The sequence below is a fragment of the Aquarana catesbeiana genome, linkage group LG03 (assembly GCF_042186555.1).
Source record: "Aquarana catesbeiana isolate 2022-GZ linkage group LG03, ASM4218655v1, whole genome shotgun sequence".
NCBI classification, from domain to species: domain Eukaryota; kingdom Metazoa; phylum Chordata; class Amphibia; order Anura; family Ranidae; genus Aquarana; species Aquarana catesbeiana.
Genome location: NC_133326.1, coordinates 639,290,856 through 639,309,337, shown reverse-complemented (window position 1 = coordinate 639,309,337; position 18,482 = coordinate 639,290,856). Strand labels below are relative to the sequence as shown.

The following is an 18,482-nucleotide window of genomic DNA, read 5'->3' as shown; positions in this document are numbered from 1 at the left end:
AGCTCAGTCATGACTGCATGTGGCCTTTTTTGAGGAGTGGCTTTTTTCTTGCAACCCTCTCATACAAGCCACATTTGTGGGGGACTTGTGATATTGATGTCACATGCACACAATAACCACTCTCTGTCATAAATTCCTGCAACTGCTTCATAGCTGCTGTAGGCCTCTCTGAAAAGTTTCCTCCTGGCTCTTTTCATTCAGTTTGGAGCAACATCCTGATCCAGGGAGGGTCTGTCTTGTACTAAACACGTTCCACTTCTTTATAGTATACTTCACTGTGCTTTTAGGCATTGATAAAGCCTTCAAAATGTTTTTGTATCCATCTCCTGGTCGCCTGTCCACAACTTTATCTTGGAGATCTTTTGACAGTCCCTTGCCACCCTAAGTTGATCGTTTGCTTCAGTTGTATTACCAGGGACTGAAATGCTCTAGGAAAGCTCTTTTCATGCTGAGGTAATCAAAATGACAACTGATGACAGTTGAAAGTCAAATGGCTTTGTGTGCCATTGAAAAAGTTATTGTCTAAACCAAAAGTTGAAGGAGAAAAAGGTGAATGTCCTTGCATGGCCTAGTCAGAGCTCAGACTTAAACCCCATTGAAAATCTGTGGAATGACTTGAAGACTGCAGTCCACAAACGATCACCATGCAATTTAACTGAACTTGAGCAGTTCTGTAAAGAATAGAGGGCAAATATTGCAAAGTCTAGATGTGCAAAGTTAGTAGAGACATATCCCTACAGACTAACGGCTGTAATTAACGGGTAACTCCACTTTCGTGGGGGGAAAAAAACTAGCAAATAAAGAAAAAATATAGCCTGTACAATTGCGATACAAGTCCTATTGTAATTGAATGTTGTTAAAAATTACCTTTCCTTTTCAATCAGTAGCCGCTGTAATTTTCTATAAATGCATTGCAATATGGCTACACGGAGTTGTTCTGCACACAGAGTGTACTGATCACTCCCCAGAAACATTATTTCCTTCTTTTGTAAATGGGTCACCAATTTTCCCAGAAGTCTGCCTAAGATACAAGTCAGATTTCAGGCATCCTCTACAACAAAATGAAATTTTTTTTGGTGAGAGAGTTCCAATAGGAACGTGTCTAATGGGATGCAGGCCCAGCAGATTTCCTCATTAGTGCTCTGCAGGTGCCGCAGCTGACTGATAATTATGAAACCGCTCCCATTAGACTCACTCAGCACAGAGGAACAAACAATGATTTCTTCTGAATAACAAAATGTAGGAATCTGCAACAAAGGTTGTTATAATCCTTGTAATGTACATAGATCACGCAGAGGGGACAATTTCTTTTTCTCAACAAAAGTGGAGTTACGCTTTAAAGCAAAATGTGGTTCAACAAAATACTGACGCACAGGGGCCATCTATTTTCCCAACTTGGTGATTCTGTTTTTGAATTTTTTGTTCTTTTTTTTTTTTTTCCTCTGACAATATAGTGTTATATCTTTCACTTGGATGTTTTAAGTTGTACTGAGTAAAACAGCTGGATAAAGCAAAATATGTGTCTGTCTTCAATTTAGGCTGCAAAGCAAAAAAAAAGTGATTATTTTAAGGGGGGGGGGGGGTTTCTTTTCGATACCCACTGTATATGCGAATAAGCTCCAAACATTTTGAAAAACAAATTTTTCTTTGTTATAAAATTTTGCCTATATTCTTTCTTCAGAAGTTTAGGCTAAAATGTTTTCTGCTACATTTCTTTGGTGACAACAACCCAAATCGGTGTATATTTAGTCTGTGTGAAGAGTATAAACTATTGTATATAGTCAGCCATGATGGCTGTATAAGCAATCATTTCTGTCAGTTCTCAGCTGCATTCCTGCAGCCATTGAGGACTACTGTGATAGCGGTCATTGGCTACAGCTATCACATAGTACAGGGAGGAGTTGCATGGCCCTGTACCATGTTATCACTGATCAATCATACAGATCACAGTAGTTCTCAATGCCTTAATAAATGGCAGCCATGTTTACTACTGGACATATGAACACAGCGATCCCATGGTACCGGGGTACTCTGATCTGGTGGTCACAGGATTTCGCTGTAGCATACCCCGGGGGGCGCGCACGAGGCACAGTTCTGGGAGGACGTACGGGCATGTCCTCCCAGAAGGATGCTTGTCCCATCCAGCTGTATATGTACAGTGGCTGGGTAGGAAGCGGTTAAGAAAGTTTCCTTAATATGTATCTACAGTGTGAAGAGATAAATTGGCCTTATTTGACTAAATCTCTTCACACCTACCGTGTTTCCCCGAAAATAAGACTGGGTTTTAAATTTAATTTTTGCTACAAAAAAATGCATTCGGGCTTATTTTCATGGGATGTCTTATTTGTCTCCTTCTCTCTCTCCCTCCATGTCAGCTCAGGAGTCAGCATCTCTGTAATCCCCAAAATAAACCATAGTTAAAATCCTTGTAAAATCATTTAATGTGCTCTGTAAAAGGATTATATAATGTCCAGTGTGTGTGTCTTTATGTAACATGGTAGAAAATACCTTATTTAAAGTGGTGTTCCGGCCGAAATTATACTTTTTAAATAAAAATACCCCTATAATACACAAGCTTAATGTATTCTAGTAAAGTTAGTCTGTAAACTAAGGTATATTTTGTTAGTTTATAGCAGTAGTTTATTTCATAAACTTACAGCAGGCCGTGGCCATCTTAAGTGTGGGCAACTGAAGCCAGACTGTATTTCTTCCTGGATCTCATCCTTGCAGATCTCGCACATGCTCAGTGCAGCACAAGCAGTGTAATAGGTTTCAGGTCAGGTTTCCATAGCAACGGCAGTTTCAGAGAAAGTTGCTGCCCCTTCCCAGAAGGCATTGCAAACAGGAAATGATGCGATGGGCCGTGGCCAGGGAGGAGGAAGTGAAAAATGAATACAGCAGATATACAGAAAGTGCTGAGAAAAAAAATTTAAAAATATCCAATTCGTTTACAGTGCACAGTTTAGTGAGGGATGCTGAAGAGTTCTAAAAGTGGGTGGAACTCCACTTTAAAGCGCCGCTGGTCGCTCACATGACCAGCCGGAGCTCTTCTTCCCCGCTCCGAGCACTGCTGAGGGAGATGCCGAGATCCTCGCTGACATTGGCTCCGCTCCGAGCACTGCAGAGGGAGGGGCCGCTGACATCGGAGAGGAGGAGAGCTCCGGCGGGTCACATGAGCGCCCAGCGGCACTGTATATAAGGTATTTTCTACAATAATGTTATATAAAGACACGCTAGACATCATGTAATCCTTTTACAGCGTGGATTACATGATCTTACAAGGAATTTAACTAGGGCTTATTTTGGGGTAGGGCTTATATTGCAGCCATCCTAGAAAGTCGAGAGAGGTTTTATTTTCGGGGAAACGCAGTATGTGTTTTATCTGCATTGTACAAGAGTCGGGGAGATAGGTTTCCTGGCCTGTAGATTGATTCAACTTACTTGTTGCACTTGATACTTTGCATAACAGACCCCAAGGCAGTAATCTTTTTATTTTATAGTAGTGACTGAGGAGAGTTCTGTGGAAAATATGTTGTATGTACTATTTTCATAAACTCTCTTCCCTTACAGGACGTGTTTACTATTTCAACCACATGACTAATGCCAGCCAGTGGGAGCGACCCTCTGCAGGAGGGAAGAATGGGCAAGGTGAACCAAGCAAAGTGCGATGTTCTCACTTATTGGTAAAGCATAACCAGTCCAGGCGTCCTTCATCATGGCGGCAAGAGAGAATCACACGCACCAAAGATGAGGCCTTAGAACTTATTAATGGTAGGTAAGCACTTAAAGGATATTCATTACAGCTCTTTATCTTACACCTTTACATAGAAAAGAAATAAGCTCTGCGGGCTCTCCTTACTTAGGCTGGCCATACATGGTTCAAATCTTGGCAGGTTTCTGTTGAACCGCCCGAGATGCGAAACGTTAATGGGCAAGTTGAATGTACCGAGTTGATCGATCAACTTTGGTACAACCAGCCTGCTGGATCGTCTATTGTCTTGCATTAATTGTTAGCGGTTACTATAGCTGCTAGCGATAATCAGTCTTCTCTAGGCGTGACGCAGCCCCCCCCCCCCCCCCCCCCCCCGCGCGCTGGGAGAAGACAATGGCTGTGTTGATGGGGGAATCATGCAATTTTCTTTCCTGCAGCCCGTGGTTGCAGGAAAGAAATTTTGCATGTGTACGATTGTATGATAGCTATGCGGCTGCTATCAGTTAGAGCTACTTTGCTGTCTGTGCAACATTGCCCATCCTCTGAATCAGATTGCTTTTTAATAGGCATCCAAGGCCCGTTCATAACGGTAGGGAGCAGCACATATTAAATACATGGGTAGGCTGTGCTGTATCAAAGAAAGTCCAAGAGCTCCATGGAGCTGCCTTAGATCCTGCAGCTTTTGTGATAGTGGAAGCTTGTCAGTCCCCCCACTCATTATTTAAGGAGTCCTCTTTTTTTTTTTTTTTTTTTTTTTTTTTTCCACGTCAGTAAACAGTGTTTGGAGGGCTAAATCAGTTTGTTGTTCATTAACTGTCGCCTTCTCGTATTCACATCATAGTGGATTATACTTTTTCTCATTGCTTTTTATATCGCCCTAATGACCAACGGATTCCATTACGCCTCTTTACCAACAAGTCCTCTGTCCCTTCCATCTCGTAAGCCCCACTAACTAGGACTCGATAACCAAAGGGACCCGTAAGAAGGAAGAAAAAGGACAAAAACACCAACAAAAAAATACAAGAAGAGAGGTTTGTAAAAATGAACTTGTGGGCTCCCCGTGCCCATCTTCTACTGACCCAGCCTGTATTGTGTACCAAATTACCTATGCCCTAATACCCCGATCCCCCCCCCCACCTACTCCCTATATGTTTATCCTATACCCTACTAAGCTATATATTTAACTAAAAATGTGCATATCCAGAAACACTTTATTATAGGATCCTTTGCCTGCAAGGATACCAGTTGCCTATATACCTATATTAAGCCCATCCCTCAGTCTATTCCGTGTCTATGCAGATCCCACTATTAATGACTCTTCACTTTCTCTATCCACATCTTCCACATGCTTTCAAATTCCTGAAGATTGCCCCTTTTTATGTACTCCATTCTTTCCCTACCCAAGGTTTCATTCATTGTAGAGATCCAGTCTTTCACGGTGGGGGGCTCCTTTACCTGCCATCTAAATGCTATCAACTTTCTAGCCTGAAACAGGGCCCGCGTGACAGCTAAGGTAGTACTCAGCCTTTCTCCCATCACTCTTCTATGCCCCAGAATACAAACCAAGGCCTCGTTTGCCACTGTCGTACCGAAAATATTTCCCAAGTTCCCAGTCACCTCCTCCCAGTATCTAAACAGCTTGGGACACCTCCACACCATGTGAATGAGATCTCCCGTCCTTCGACACCTGGGGCAGTTGTCATTGGGCCTTCTCCCAAATTTAAAAAGTCTTTTAGGAGTATAATAGGCTCTGTTTAACAGCATTAAGTGTGAGAGTCTCTGTGAAGGGGTCACAGAAACCTGCGCTCCCAACTCCAAAATTCTCGCCCATTGTTCCTGGGTCATTCCTCCCACCTCCTCTTCCCATTTAGCCTTTACCCGAAGGAGTATTTCCCTGCTATTAACCGATTTGCTTAATTGGTCATAAATTCTTGAAATTACCCCTCTAGTGGGGGTTATTTGAATTATGCACTGAAATAGAGGCATCTCTTCCCATCTCGGGGTCTGGGCTTTAAATTGTGCTTTAAGGGCATGTTCCAACCGGACATATAGGAAGAAAGACCCCCGGGGAAGCTTAAACTCCCCAACCAGTTCTGAAAATTTCTTTAACCCAAAGTCGTTATATAATTGACTTAGCTTACTGAGGCCAAGCTTCTCCCACTCTCTAAATATGCCTATCTTAAGAACTTCCTGCAAATTATGGTTGTTCCAAATAGGAGAGTAGGCTGTTAAGGCTCCATACCCCATCTTTTTCTTAACTGTTTTCCAAAGTTTGGTTATCAATTTAATTGTTGGAAATTTATCATGGAACGCGTCCGCCTCTAGGGCTTCAATAATTGTATTATGTGTGGAGCTCAACAATAGTAACTTGCCGTTAGGGGTGCCTCCTTTCGGTATCCCACAGCCCAATAATTGCTGCAACTGAGTTGAGTAAAAATAACTCTCGGGATGTGGGAGGGCAAAGCCCCCCTCCTGGGTAGGGAGCTGGAGCACTCCAAGACGGATCCTGGCTTGTTTCCCCTTCCAAATCAATTCCCTAAAGAGACTGTCAATTTTTTTAAACCACTTCTTACTTATCCAGACAGGGGAATTATGCAAGACGTATAGCAGTTGTGGCATCCATATCATTTTTATTAAGCTACATCTTCCTGCAACTGATAGAGGCAGGCGTCTCCAAATTCCTATTTTTTGTTTAAATTTTGTTAATAGAGGGACAAGGTTTTTACTGATATATAGAACAGGGTCCTTCGTCAGGACAATCCCTAGGTACTTCAGAGCTTCCACTGTTGCCACCTGAGGCATACCAGGTGCTATTGTCTCATTTAAGGGGTCTATCGGTAGAAACTCTGATTTCTCCCAGTTTATCTCTAAGCCAGAAAAACTGCCGAAGTCCTCCACTATCCTCATTGCTCCCGGTAGCGATTTCCTCGAGTCTCCCAAAAATAACAGAATGTCATCCGCATACAATGCGATTCTTTCCTCGCCTGTTTTTCTCTGGAAGCCGGTTATCGCTCGACTTCCCCTTATGGAAATGGCCAGGGGTTCCATCGCTAGTGCAAACAACAGAGGGGAGAGTGGGCACCCCTGCCTCGTCCCCCTCTCCAGCTCAAACCAGTCTGACAATTCGTTGTTAATTTTTAATCTTGCCTTGGGTCGAGTATATAGCATTCTAATCCACCCTATAAAGGCAGGGCCAAATCCAAAGATCTCCAGCACGCGCCACATATAGCCCCACTCCACGCTATCAAAAGCCTTGGATACATCAAGGGTCATCAACGCTCTCGAACCCTCGTTCACCATTGGGGTCTGTACATTCAAAAACGCCCTTCTAATATTCAGGCTCGTGGATCTATTGGCTATGAAGCCCGCCTGGTCCTCGTGGATCAGCTTATGGATAACTCCATTCAATCTTGCTGCCAGCACTTTGGCCAGAATTTTTACGTCCGTGCATAAAAGAGAAATTGGTCTATAGGCGGCCATATCCAAGGGATCTTTCCCTTCTTTCTGTAATACAATAATAGTTGCTTCTAGCATTGAGGCAGGTAATTGGCCCCCCTCAAGCGCCCCCCCCAAAACTTTCAGCAGTTCGGGGATCAACACTTCACCATAGTGTTTGTAGGTCTCAATTGGAAGACCATCTGGTCCGGGCGACTTATGGGTTGCCATGCCTGCTACTGCTTGGTATAATTCTGCTATAGATATTGGGGCATCTAATATATCTCTTTCTTCTTGTGATATGGTGGGGATGTCTAACCCCCTTAGGAAGTCCTCCATCTTGGCCTCCTTACCCCTCTTCTGGGAGGAATACAGTTTTTTATAGTAATCCCTGAAGACTTGTACTATTTTTAAGGTGCTTGATACTACCTCACCGCTCTGGGATCTAATCGCGAGGACCGTGGATGGAGCTGCATTGGATTTTGCTAGCATAGCCAGTGTCCTTCCCATTCTCTCGCCCTCCACCATAGATTCCTGTCTTTGGAGTAACCGCCTGGTTTCTGCTTTCTGTAAAACCACTGATTTATATGCTTGTTGTTTCTCTTGCCAGATACTTTCCGTCTCCGGGTTTGGGTTGCAAGTATAGTTGTTTTCTGCTTCAAGAGCGTCTCTCAACAGGCTCTCCTCCTCCCTTCTAGCCTCTTTGTTGAATGTAGCTATCTGCTGTATCAGGACCCCCCTAAGAAAAGCCTTAAGGGCGTCCCATAGCGTAGAAGGGGACACCGTTCCCTGATTGATCTCAACAAACTCCCTTAAGGAGGAAAGTATCCCAACCGTCTTTTTAATAATTTCAAACCAGTACGGGCTTATACTCCAGTACTTCCGGGGCCTAGGCTCCCCAAGATTTAAAATGACTACCATAGGTGAGTGGTCTGAGATGCCTCTTGGCCAGTATGTTATTTTTTCTACCATCTGGAGAGCCCTATCATTTCCTAGGGCTAGGTCTATCCTTGAAAGCACGGAGTAAGATGCAGAACAGCAAGTATATTGCAGCACGCCTGGGTTCCGTGCCCTCCACAAATCCATTAATCCCACTTCTTCCAGAAAAAAGCTTAACCGACTCTTTACTGAGTCCTCTGAGCTTTTTCGTAGTGGGAATCTATCCAGCCTTTTATCTAGAACCTCGTTGAAGTCCCCCATTGCTACAATCGGCACATCTTTTTTATCTAGCAAAAATTCATACAGTTTAAGCAAGACATCCAGATTAAAGGGCGGAGGGATATATATATTTGCCACCACATACCTGGCGTTTTCAATAAAACATAATAAAAAGATGTATCTACCCAACTCGTCTATCCTGACCTGGCTGCAGGAAAACTTCACCCCAGACTTTACCAAAACACTCACTCCCCTACTGTAGGAGGAGTGAACCGCATGAAATTGGGTTTGAAATTTTTTCATCTGTAGGTGATGGATAGTTTCCTTGGTTAGGTGGGTTTCCTGCAGACAGACCAGATCAGCCCCGCACCTCTCCATCATAGAGAACACTGCTAATCTTTTAAGTGGTGTACCTAGGCCCCTGACATTCCAGGATCCTATTTTCAGAGTCTTAGCTAACATCTAAAGACTGAGGAATATTCTTTACCCCAACATATACAAACGTATATAACAGAAAGATATAAGAGAAATTTAATATATATAACCCTAACCCAAAACTAATTTTTCTCCTCCTAGTGACTGTTATAACAATTCCGTGTGTGTGCATACTTGGCCACTAGACCACGTATTCATTTTGGCTATATTAGCCTTACTTTGGGCATAAATTTGCCATAGACAGTGCTTGCATGTGCGTGTAGAACAACCAAAAACCTATTTACTATAAAAAGTGCCTGTATGTGCAAAAATAATCTTAAGGAAGGTCTGGATACCTCCGTTATAATTTCTAGTGGTATAAGTGTTCGTAAGGAATGGTTTACCCATCCTATTTCCCCTCCCTCCCATCTTCCCACCCCTTCCCTTCCCTCCCCACCTAATCTCCCCTACCCTCCCACCCCATCCCCCTCCCCCCCCCCCCCCACCCGTACCCACCTATCTAGGTGTACCCCCTGGGGGTTTACCATGACCGTTGCCTCTTACACTAACACCAACCTTTTACACCAATCTTACACTCACAGCCCCACACCACCCTACCCACAAATAGCTGTGTGCACCCATCCCCTCCCGTCCCCTTATAACAAAAAGCATTAACAGATGGCAGAAAGGGGTGGAAAAAAAAAAAAAAGCAAGAACAAGAAAAAGAACAAAAACAAAAATACAGCCCCTGTACCTCCCAATGCCTTATCGTGCCATCCTATTGATATCCCGGCCTATTATATCTTCCCCCATTCTCTACGTAAAATTCGTGATTTTTTCCCTATTATCTTCCAGCCACTTCTCAACTTCAGAAGGGGAGTTAAAAAACAGAGTCTCCCCCAGAGCCGCAACCCGCAACCTTGCCGGATATAAAAGAGCATAGGGCAACTTAAATTTTTGTAGATTGCGTTTTGCCTGGGTAAACTCTGCCCTACGCCTCTGCAAATCCGGAGAGAAGTCGGAATAAAACGATATTTTTGCTCCTTTAAAAAAAACCTCCCCTGCTTCCCTGATCTTCCGTAGTAAGATTACTTTATCCTGGTAGTTAAGAAATCTCAGGAGGAGGGGTCTCGGGTGGCCCCCCTCCGATGGTGCCCTGAAAGGGATCCTATGAGCTCTTATGATGGAAAACGAAGCCGAGAATGATTCTTTCCCGATTAGCTCCCCCAGCCATTTTTCTAGGAATGCAATTGGGTTGGCGCCCTCACTCCTTTCGGGTAAACCTATCAGCCTCACATTATCTCTTCTACTCCTGTTCTCCATCTCATCTAACTTAGAGGCTTGTTTAGATAGCTGTTCCTTCAGCCATTTTATTTCTCTGGTTATTGGGAGCACATTATCTTCTAGCCCACTGACTCTTTCTTCCAGGGGCGTTGTTCTCTCCGCCGTTTTCTGCAGATCTTGTCTAACCAATAACAGATCTGCTTTAACACCTTTCATTTGTTCACAAAGATCTTTAAGCGAGCCGCTACATACCCCTACAGCCATGAATACATCCGTTATAGTTGGTTCTCTGTTCAAGGGTAAATTCGGGTCATTTATTAGCTCCGAGTTTACGTTTGTGTTTTGATCACTTAGCCCTGGGCCTTTATTACATAAAGATTTGGAAGGCTGGGTAGCCGGCACAGCCCCTAAGGGCTGTAATTGAGGCTGGCCCTGGCTTTTCCTATCCGATGCCCCCCCTTGTTGACCCTTCTGCTGCGACCCCTTTTTTGGAGGGGTCAGAGCAGAGGCATGGGCATATTGCTCCAGTTTTGCTGCTGCTGATACTGCTGCCGCATGCTGCGGGTTTTTCTCTTTAGAGGAACGTAGATTCTGCATCATTTACGCTTATAGATATAAATATACTCTAACAGCAACAAATTAGAGACTGACAGTTACCAACGTCCTCCACAAATCCAAAAAGGAACTAAGGAGAGAGGGGGAGGAAAGGGAAGCCGCTGCTCCCATCAGCGCTCAACTACCCGCTGTACAGAGCATATACCATAAAGTGTATAAAGCGGGGTAAGTCTCTCCACTCTACACTCTTATACACCCCCGTAAAAAAAAAAAAAAAGAGAGCTCACACAGAAGGAAGCTACAATACCTTAAATGGCAGGTGTGGGGCAACTCCCTACACACATAAACTCCACAGCTACAACTTAAATTGGTGCAGCCCCCCACCTACACCGTAGTTTTATACAGTTGGTTAAATGCCGCTAAGGCAGTCGCCATTAAAAATACGGTTAGTGGGGTATATATACCGAGTATCCCAACCCCTACCTAAACCTCTCTCTTTGCATCTGTTGAAAATCCCAGGGGTCCCAGGGCTTTAGCTAGTCAGCAGCACACAAACAAAAAAAAAAAAAAAAAAAAAAAAAAAAAAAAAAGGTTGGAGAATATACTTTGCTTCCTATATTAGCACACTCTGTCTGCTCCCAGACTTAATATTACCCAAGCAGCAGGCAGGTCAGCGCACTGACTCACATAAATAACTCTGTTACTACACAGATGTCATATTACCAGGATTTACTTCTAGTCTGAGGATTGTCTAACAAAAAAACAGCATCTGGATACTATATTAGTGACTCCATACTGTACCAGCTCTGGCCGACTTCTATTCCATGACTAGTGTAGAGATGGGAAAGTGAAAGTAAAAAGCTGCTTGTCTCACAGCAGCGTGCAGGGGATGACATCTCACCCAGAGGATTCCTCAGCACACCTTTAGCAGAGAGAGAGGAGGGGCAGCGAGGCACCGAGTGACAAGGGAGCCAGAGCCATCCAGTATGCCGTTCATACGGCCAGGGGAGAGAGAGATGAGAACGGAGGGGGGACGGAGCACACAGCGTCCATGCTCTCACTCACTCCATGCTGCCTCTCAACACACACCCGCCCATCCGGACACGCCCCCAAGGAGTCCTCTTAAAGCGCAGTTCCGCCAAAAAAAAAAAAAATTAAAAGTCAGCAGCTACAAATACTGCAGTTTTGATATTAGGGCACTTACCTGTCCAGGGCGCCCGCAATGTTTTCACCCGAAGCCGATCTGTCCCTCGGCTTCCGGGTGGAGGCGCCGCCATCTTCAGTAAGGGAATCAGGAAGTGAAGCCTTGCAGCTTCACAGCCTGGTTCCGTACTGCGCATGCGCGAGTCGTGCTGTGCATTCTGACTGGTCCCTGGTGTCTTCTGGGACCTGTGTGTCTCCCAGAAGACAGCGGGGAGGAGGGGCTGGACATGGCGTAGATCGCCACGGAATCTGCGGCGATCTATTGCCGGAAGTGGGAGCAAATACCTGTATTAGACATCTGCTCCCCCCTGAAAAGTGCCAAATGTGACACCGGGGGGGGGGGGGTTAGGGGGAGGAACTGGAAAGTTTCATTTTTGGGTGCAACTCCGCTTTAAGAAAGATCTTGCTTATAGCTGCCATAGGTGTTTCTCAAAAGCACAATTATCTGGTAATGTAAAATTCAGGGACTTGTCAATACTGTCAGGCAGCCAGCTTATGCAGCAGAGAGGACCTGTCCATTTCTGAAGTGCATTTGATTTAGAGTCAGCTGTAAATGACTTCTTTTAATGAATGCTGGTCAGAAACAAATGTTTGCTGGCATACCACTCCCCACTGCGCTGTGACCTGGTGTAACCCAGCCCTTATCGCCGATGGTCAGGTGAAGTGTATCTGCTCAGCCATTCTGCATCCCGCCAGCTCAGCTCACTAAATTACTGAGAATGACATGTGAATTCTGGTTGCTGTATGCCTGAGAAATGTGACTCTCTTCTACTGAGGTGACAAATGCATTATTCTTGGTCTTCCAGATCTTTCAGTTTTAGGTAGAACCTATTATAGCACAGGATCTTTTTAATAATTTGGAGACCCAGAAGGGTATTAACACATCAGTTTATCAGTACTAGGATATTTAATGCCAATTTTCAGCAAGAAATATCCCTAATAAACTACATATCTTGCAATGATTCTGTCAGTCATGTTTTAGAAATTCAGGTCTTTCTCTGTTGTGTTACAAAAAAAAAAAAAATGCTCACATTACCATATGCTATCTCAAGTTTCTTTCTGAATGTGTGGGTTGGCCTTCATTTGAACCCCTTACTGCAGTCTCTGTGTTGTAATGAGAACATTTGCAGCATCTGCATCCCTTAGGTCTGTTTCACACCAGCTGGGGTGCATCGTGCTCCATATAATGCGCCCCTATGTCCTTACATTGGGGCTGTATCAATCAGTGTAGCTCAACAGACCTGGTGTGAATGAGCCCTTGGCACTCGTTCACACCGAATGTGGCTTTGAAATTGTGTGACTTCATTTGAAATCACAGGATTTCAAAACCACAGGTCAGTGCGACTTTGGTTGTGACTTGGCTGACATCTGTGTGGCCTAATGCACAGATATCAATGCAAGTCGCACCTGAAATCGCAAAAAATAGTGCAGGAACTTTTTTCAAATCAGTGTGGCACCTCAAAGTCGGCGTCACACCAATTTGAACAGTACCATTGCCGATAATAGGGTGCGACTTGTCATGCGATTTGGACTTCTCATGTGAACAAGGGGCTTAAGCCTGTTACGCACTTAAGCCTCATGCACACTGGACATTTTTACACCTGCTGTTTTTGGCTTTGGGTGTTTTTTCTGCAGCCAGTAAACTCCACAGCATGTTATCCTATGTGTCCATGTACACATAGGCTGTTATCAGCGTTTTTTTTAGCTGGGGCGTTTTCTGGCTGCCAAAAAACCCCACAACTAGTGTGTTCAAGGAGTTTTTTAGCTGTAAAAACGCTCTAGCTCTGATAAAAGCTTAAAAATGCTGAAAAACGTGGCTATTCTTCATTTATCAGCGTTTTTGAGCCATAAGCTTTTGTGAGATTATAGTTTTGCTTAAAAAAAAAAAAAAAAAAAACTGAAAAATGCTACAAAACTCATTCTACAGCTTTCTACAGCTAATGCTACTGGTGTTTTTATAAGGTCCAGTGTGCAGGAGGCCCTAAAGGGGTTGTAAAGGCAGAAGATTTTTATTTATCTTTAATGCATTAAGATAAAAAGCCTTCTGTGTGCCGCAACCCCCCTCAGCCCCACCAATCCTTACCTGAGGTCCCTCTCTGTCCAGCGATGTCCACGAGTGTCTCAGCCATCCGAGATTCTCCTTCCTGATTGGCTGAAACACAGCAGCGGCGCCATTGGCTCCCACTGCTGTCAGTCAGCTAGCCAATTGGGAGTGAGGGGGCAGGGCTGGGTCGGGGGTCCCTGTCTGAATAGATACAGGGAGCTGTGGGGGCACTGAACAGAAGGGAGGGGCGAGGAGCACAGAAGAGGGACCCAAGAAGAGGAGGATCCAGGCTGCTCTGTGCAAATCCACTGCAACAGAGCCGGTAAGTATAACATGATTATTTTTAGAGGAAAAAAAATCGAGACTTTACAATCCCTTTTTAAAGTGTTGTGTGTTTTTTTTTTTTTTTTTTTTTTTTTATTTATTTTTTCTTTTTCCCATTCAACCCAGTTGGCTGAATGAAATAAACGGAGGCACACAGGAGGAGCTCGCTGTACTAACTATTCGATTCCCGCGAAGCTATTGTGTTCTGACAGGGAGACTGCCCCACCACCAGACCACACCAGTCTGCACTGATTGGATGCTGATTGGCTGCTATTTTTCCAGCATGCCCATTTGACAGAAGTCGGACAGGCGGCTGTACACACGGGTCGAATGTCGGCTGGTTTCTGTTGAACATGCCAATATTAGGCCCATGTGTGTCAGGCTTTTGTATGTACCAGTCTATGGAAATGCAAAACCCACTTTGAAGCCGGTCAGAAGGTCAGCTGCGGGTCCAATACACCTGTCAGTTAATACTGAATGGGTTCAGAAGCTTGTCAAACTGATCAAATAGGTGCCGTCAACACAAGCCCTCATATCCCACCAAGAATGAAACACTAATTACAGTGTTACTGTGATTTGATTTGCAGTTCAGTGCTGTTTCTGGGAAAAGCAGTGAGCCAATTGCAAGCAGAAAATGATATTTCTGGAGGAGTTCTCTGCACATGCAGTATACAGAATGTCTCCAGGTTGCCAAATTAAACTGAAATCTAATTTGAATGTTTTTGACTGCTTTAGAAAAATCACAGCGGCTGAAGATTGAAATTTAAAGGGAATTGATATAACTTCAACTGTGTAGCAATGATATGTGTGTGTGAAAGTGGAGCCCACCTTTTTTGAGTATTTCTGAATGTGAATATTTTATCCTATTTTCAATGTTTTCTGTACGCCTTGGAGCCGACTGGAGTCCTATAACTCCATTATATTCAACAAAAAGAAATAACAATGGAATCTAAATCTACTTGCTCAAGATAAGCGTTGGCACAGTATGATCATTTTTACTTTGGGCTGCTGCATAAATGAAATAACAATTTTATTACTGTATATATAAAAAAAAAAATTCTTTCATTTAGGCTCACATTGTAAATGGTGATAACCTTTTTTTTTCATCGTGATTGCTTCTTTGCTGATGATGATGTAAACCAGGGGTGCTCAACATTTTGACTTGAAGGGGTTGTAAAGTCTCATGGTTTTTCACCTTAATGCATTCTATGCATTAAGATGAAAAATCTCCTGTGCTGCAGCCCCCGCTGAGCTCGGGGGGGGGGGGGGGGGGGGGGAATCGGGTGCCAACATTGGCTTCTCATAGGGATAAGCAACTTTAAGTACCGTAGTTTGGCCCCATTCTCTTTACTTGGCGTAACATCTTTCATATTATACAAAAAAATTGGGGATTATATTATGGGTTTTTTTTTTTTTCATGCGACTTGAGGGACATAGACTTCAATGTTTACCCTCAGAGGTTGCATGAAAGTCGCACCAAAGTGGCACCCCAGATGCCGCAACTTTGGAGTTGTTCAAGTGTGTAATTGGAGCCTAAAGTGTATTTTCTCAAAAAAAAATTGAGTTTGAAAAAGTGCTGCACAAAAACCGTGTAACATAAACATTTGCAAAGACAGTCATTTTATTCTCTAGTGTCCCTGCTAAAAAAAATATAAAGTTTGTGGGTTCTAAGTAATTTTCTAGCAAAAAATACCGCTTTAAACTTGTAAACAACAACTGTCAGAAAAAGGCCTGGTGTTCAGGTGGTTAAAGTGTGTTGCAGCCCATTCATTTTGGATGGGGTGTCTTTTGCCTAAACACTCACACAAAGTACATTTTTTTGAGGTGTGGTGTGAATGGGTCTTAAATAATTAGTTTTTTTATTTGCTGTGGTGTTACCATCAGTCCATCCTATTAATGGAGGAACTTGCTTGGTAAAACCTGCTCTGATGAACTGATTTCTATATAAAATGAATTAGAATTCTACTCGGGCATTTCCTGGTGTTGAGCTATGTTTGCTTTGTGTTCTTGTAGGTTATATACAGAAAATCAAATCTGGTGATGAGGATTTTGAAGCTCTAGCCTCTCAGTTCAGTGATTGCAGTTCTGCCAAAGCTGGAGGGGATTTGGGAGCATTTGCTAGAGGTAAGTATTTATTTTGTTTCTGCTTTACCTGTTACCTTTATAAACTTCTTGTCCTATCATCCCTTTTATTTTTGCCTCGTTCCTGGTGAATTACAGACCTTTGTGATGACATACCTGCAGAACTAATCTACCAAAAGCACCCTTTCCTACACACTCTTTGGAGTCAAGGCAGCAGTATTTGTTTTCTTGGAAAAAGAAATCAATGTAAGAATGTGAAGAGGAGGGGATAGGTGTAGTTGTTTAGTTCCGTAGGCAGAGCTGGCTACACTGTTTGGGATTTCAGTGTAGCAAAGACATTGTGTTGTCAGGCCAAACAGCACGCTAGGAAGAACTGGATCTCTGGCAGATTAAAGTAACATTAAAGGCTCAGTTTAAAAAAAAAAAAAAAACTTGTTACTTACCTGCTACCCCCCTTCCCACCCCGCTGGGTGTCCCCATGGGAAGCGGCTTGCCATGGGGTCACTTGCACATCCTTGCTCCCGAGCCGCCTGTGCATGTCTAAGACACACAGAGTGTGACTCAGCGCCAACCCCTGCTCTCTCCTCATTGGCTGTGATTGACAGCAGTGAGAGCCATTGGCTCCCGCTGCTGTCTCAGCCAATGAGGGAAGAGCCGCTGCTCCCATGCACAGCTCTGCATCAAGATCAGGCACAGGTAATTATTGGTGGGCGGGCAGCACACAGAAGGTTTTATTTTTATCATCATGCATAGAATGCATGAAGGTAAAAAACCTTCAGCCTTCACAACCACTTTTTTTTTTTTTTTTTTTTTTTATTATTTTATTTTTCCCTCAGACATAGTTTAATGGGTCATAGGATAACAAAGTAAAAAAAAGTGCTCATTATGAAAATTTTGACATGCTATCGTTTTGTGGGCAGAACATTGACGGTACTGCTTGCAAGCAATGATAGCCATTTTTGGTGGCTGGGTAATTGATATAAAAAGCAAGGCTCCAATAGCTACTTGCATCACAAAAATCACAGAGCTATGGGATGGGTAAAAAGCTAATAAACAATAAAGCTGCTGCTCAAGGAGAGCTAGCTGTGAACAATCCTCTACACCAGGGGTCAGCAACCAGTAGATCGCGGCCAGGTGACTGGTAGATCGCAGTCTGGGCTTGCTGACCCGCCATTCCAGAGCATCAAACTGAGTGCAATGCAGAGGGTCTACTTGCAAAGTTGGAGCTGTAGTAGGGAGCAAGAGCCGCATAAGCTGATGCCTCTTTTGTGGCTCCTGTCCAATGCAGAGTGATACCAACTGCACTCCACCTCTTATCCCACCTGGCGGTCTCCAGAGTGGTTCCAGCAGCAAACAAATATAAACAAAATTCCGCGCCAAAATGTGTTAATAAATTAAATAAAGTGTAATAATAGCAGCTACACCCTAACTGGGTGAAAAAAGAAAATGGTGGGGAGCGCTGAGAATATATATATATATATATATATAAAGTATATAAACCACGTGTTGAACACAAATAATGAAATTCTTATATATAATTCACAATACACCAGCCTACCTAAGTGGACCAAAAATAAATAAATTTGGGTAATATAACTATAACCATTAAAGATGATAATATAAAGTGATTGTTAAACAACCATAGCACAATAAGTAATTACAATATAAATAAATCAGGTGATCAACCAAAATGTAGCAAGTGATTTATAAATAAAAAACATAAAAGTCCAATCAATAAATAACCAAATGGTAGAAATAAAATCCTTGTCTGAATCTTGGCATCAAAGCGTGGACAGCAGAATCCCTTCACCATCACTGTAAATCACCCAAAAAAAGTGCTCATAGAACGGGTGTCAGCTTACCAGATGGAGTTGACCAATTTAATGAAAAAAAGGTCAAATCGGCTTTAGCAAGATAATGCTTGCTGCAATGGAGAAAGGTGGACCGGACTCCTGTCCTCACATCACAGGGTCTCACATAAGGGATATAAAACAGATGGAGAGGAACCGAACATAGTGTAACACCGTTTATTGTAAAAATAGATAAAAAACAAACATAGCCAAAGGGCTACTCACATAACAAGTGCCATCGCCCGGCACTGAGGCTGGAAAGCGTGTCTATGACAATGGGTAACCTGCTCTGCACGAAGTTCCCAGCAGATTGCGGCAGCAGTGTGTGTTCCACCCACAACAGACAGACATCCACGGGAAGCCGGATGTGATGTAATTGCGTGACCAAGTACCGCCTCTACTTGGTCACGCAATTACATTA

General features: G+C 43.4%; 1 protein-coding gene across 1 annotated transcript in view; it reads left to right on the top strand.

Moving 5' to 3' along the window:
* Nucleotides 1-18,482, top strand: part of PIN1 (peptidylprolyl cis/trans isomerase, NIMA-interacting 1) — a 39,226-nt gene that overhangs the window by 5,955 nt on the left and 14,789 nt on the right. Inside the window, exons 2-3 of the mRNA XM_073622531.1 lie at nt 3,571-3,771; nt 16,143-16,253. Of these exons, the coding sequence (XP_073478632.1) occupies nt 3,571-3,771; nt 16,143-16,253 (312 nt within the window). The remainder of the gene's footprint in view (nt 1-3,570; nt 3,772-16,142; nt 16,254-18,482) is intronic.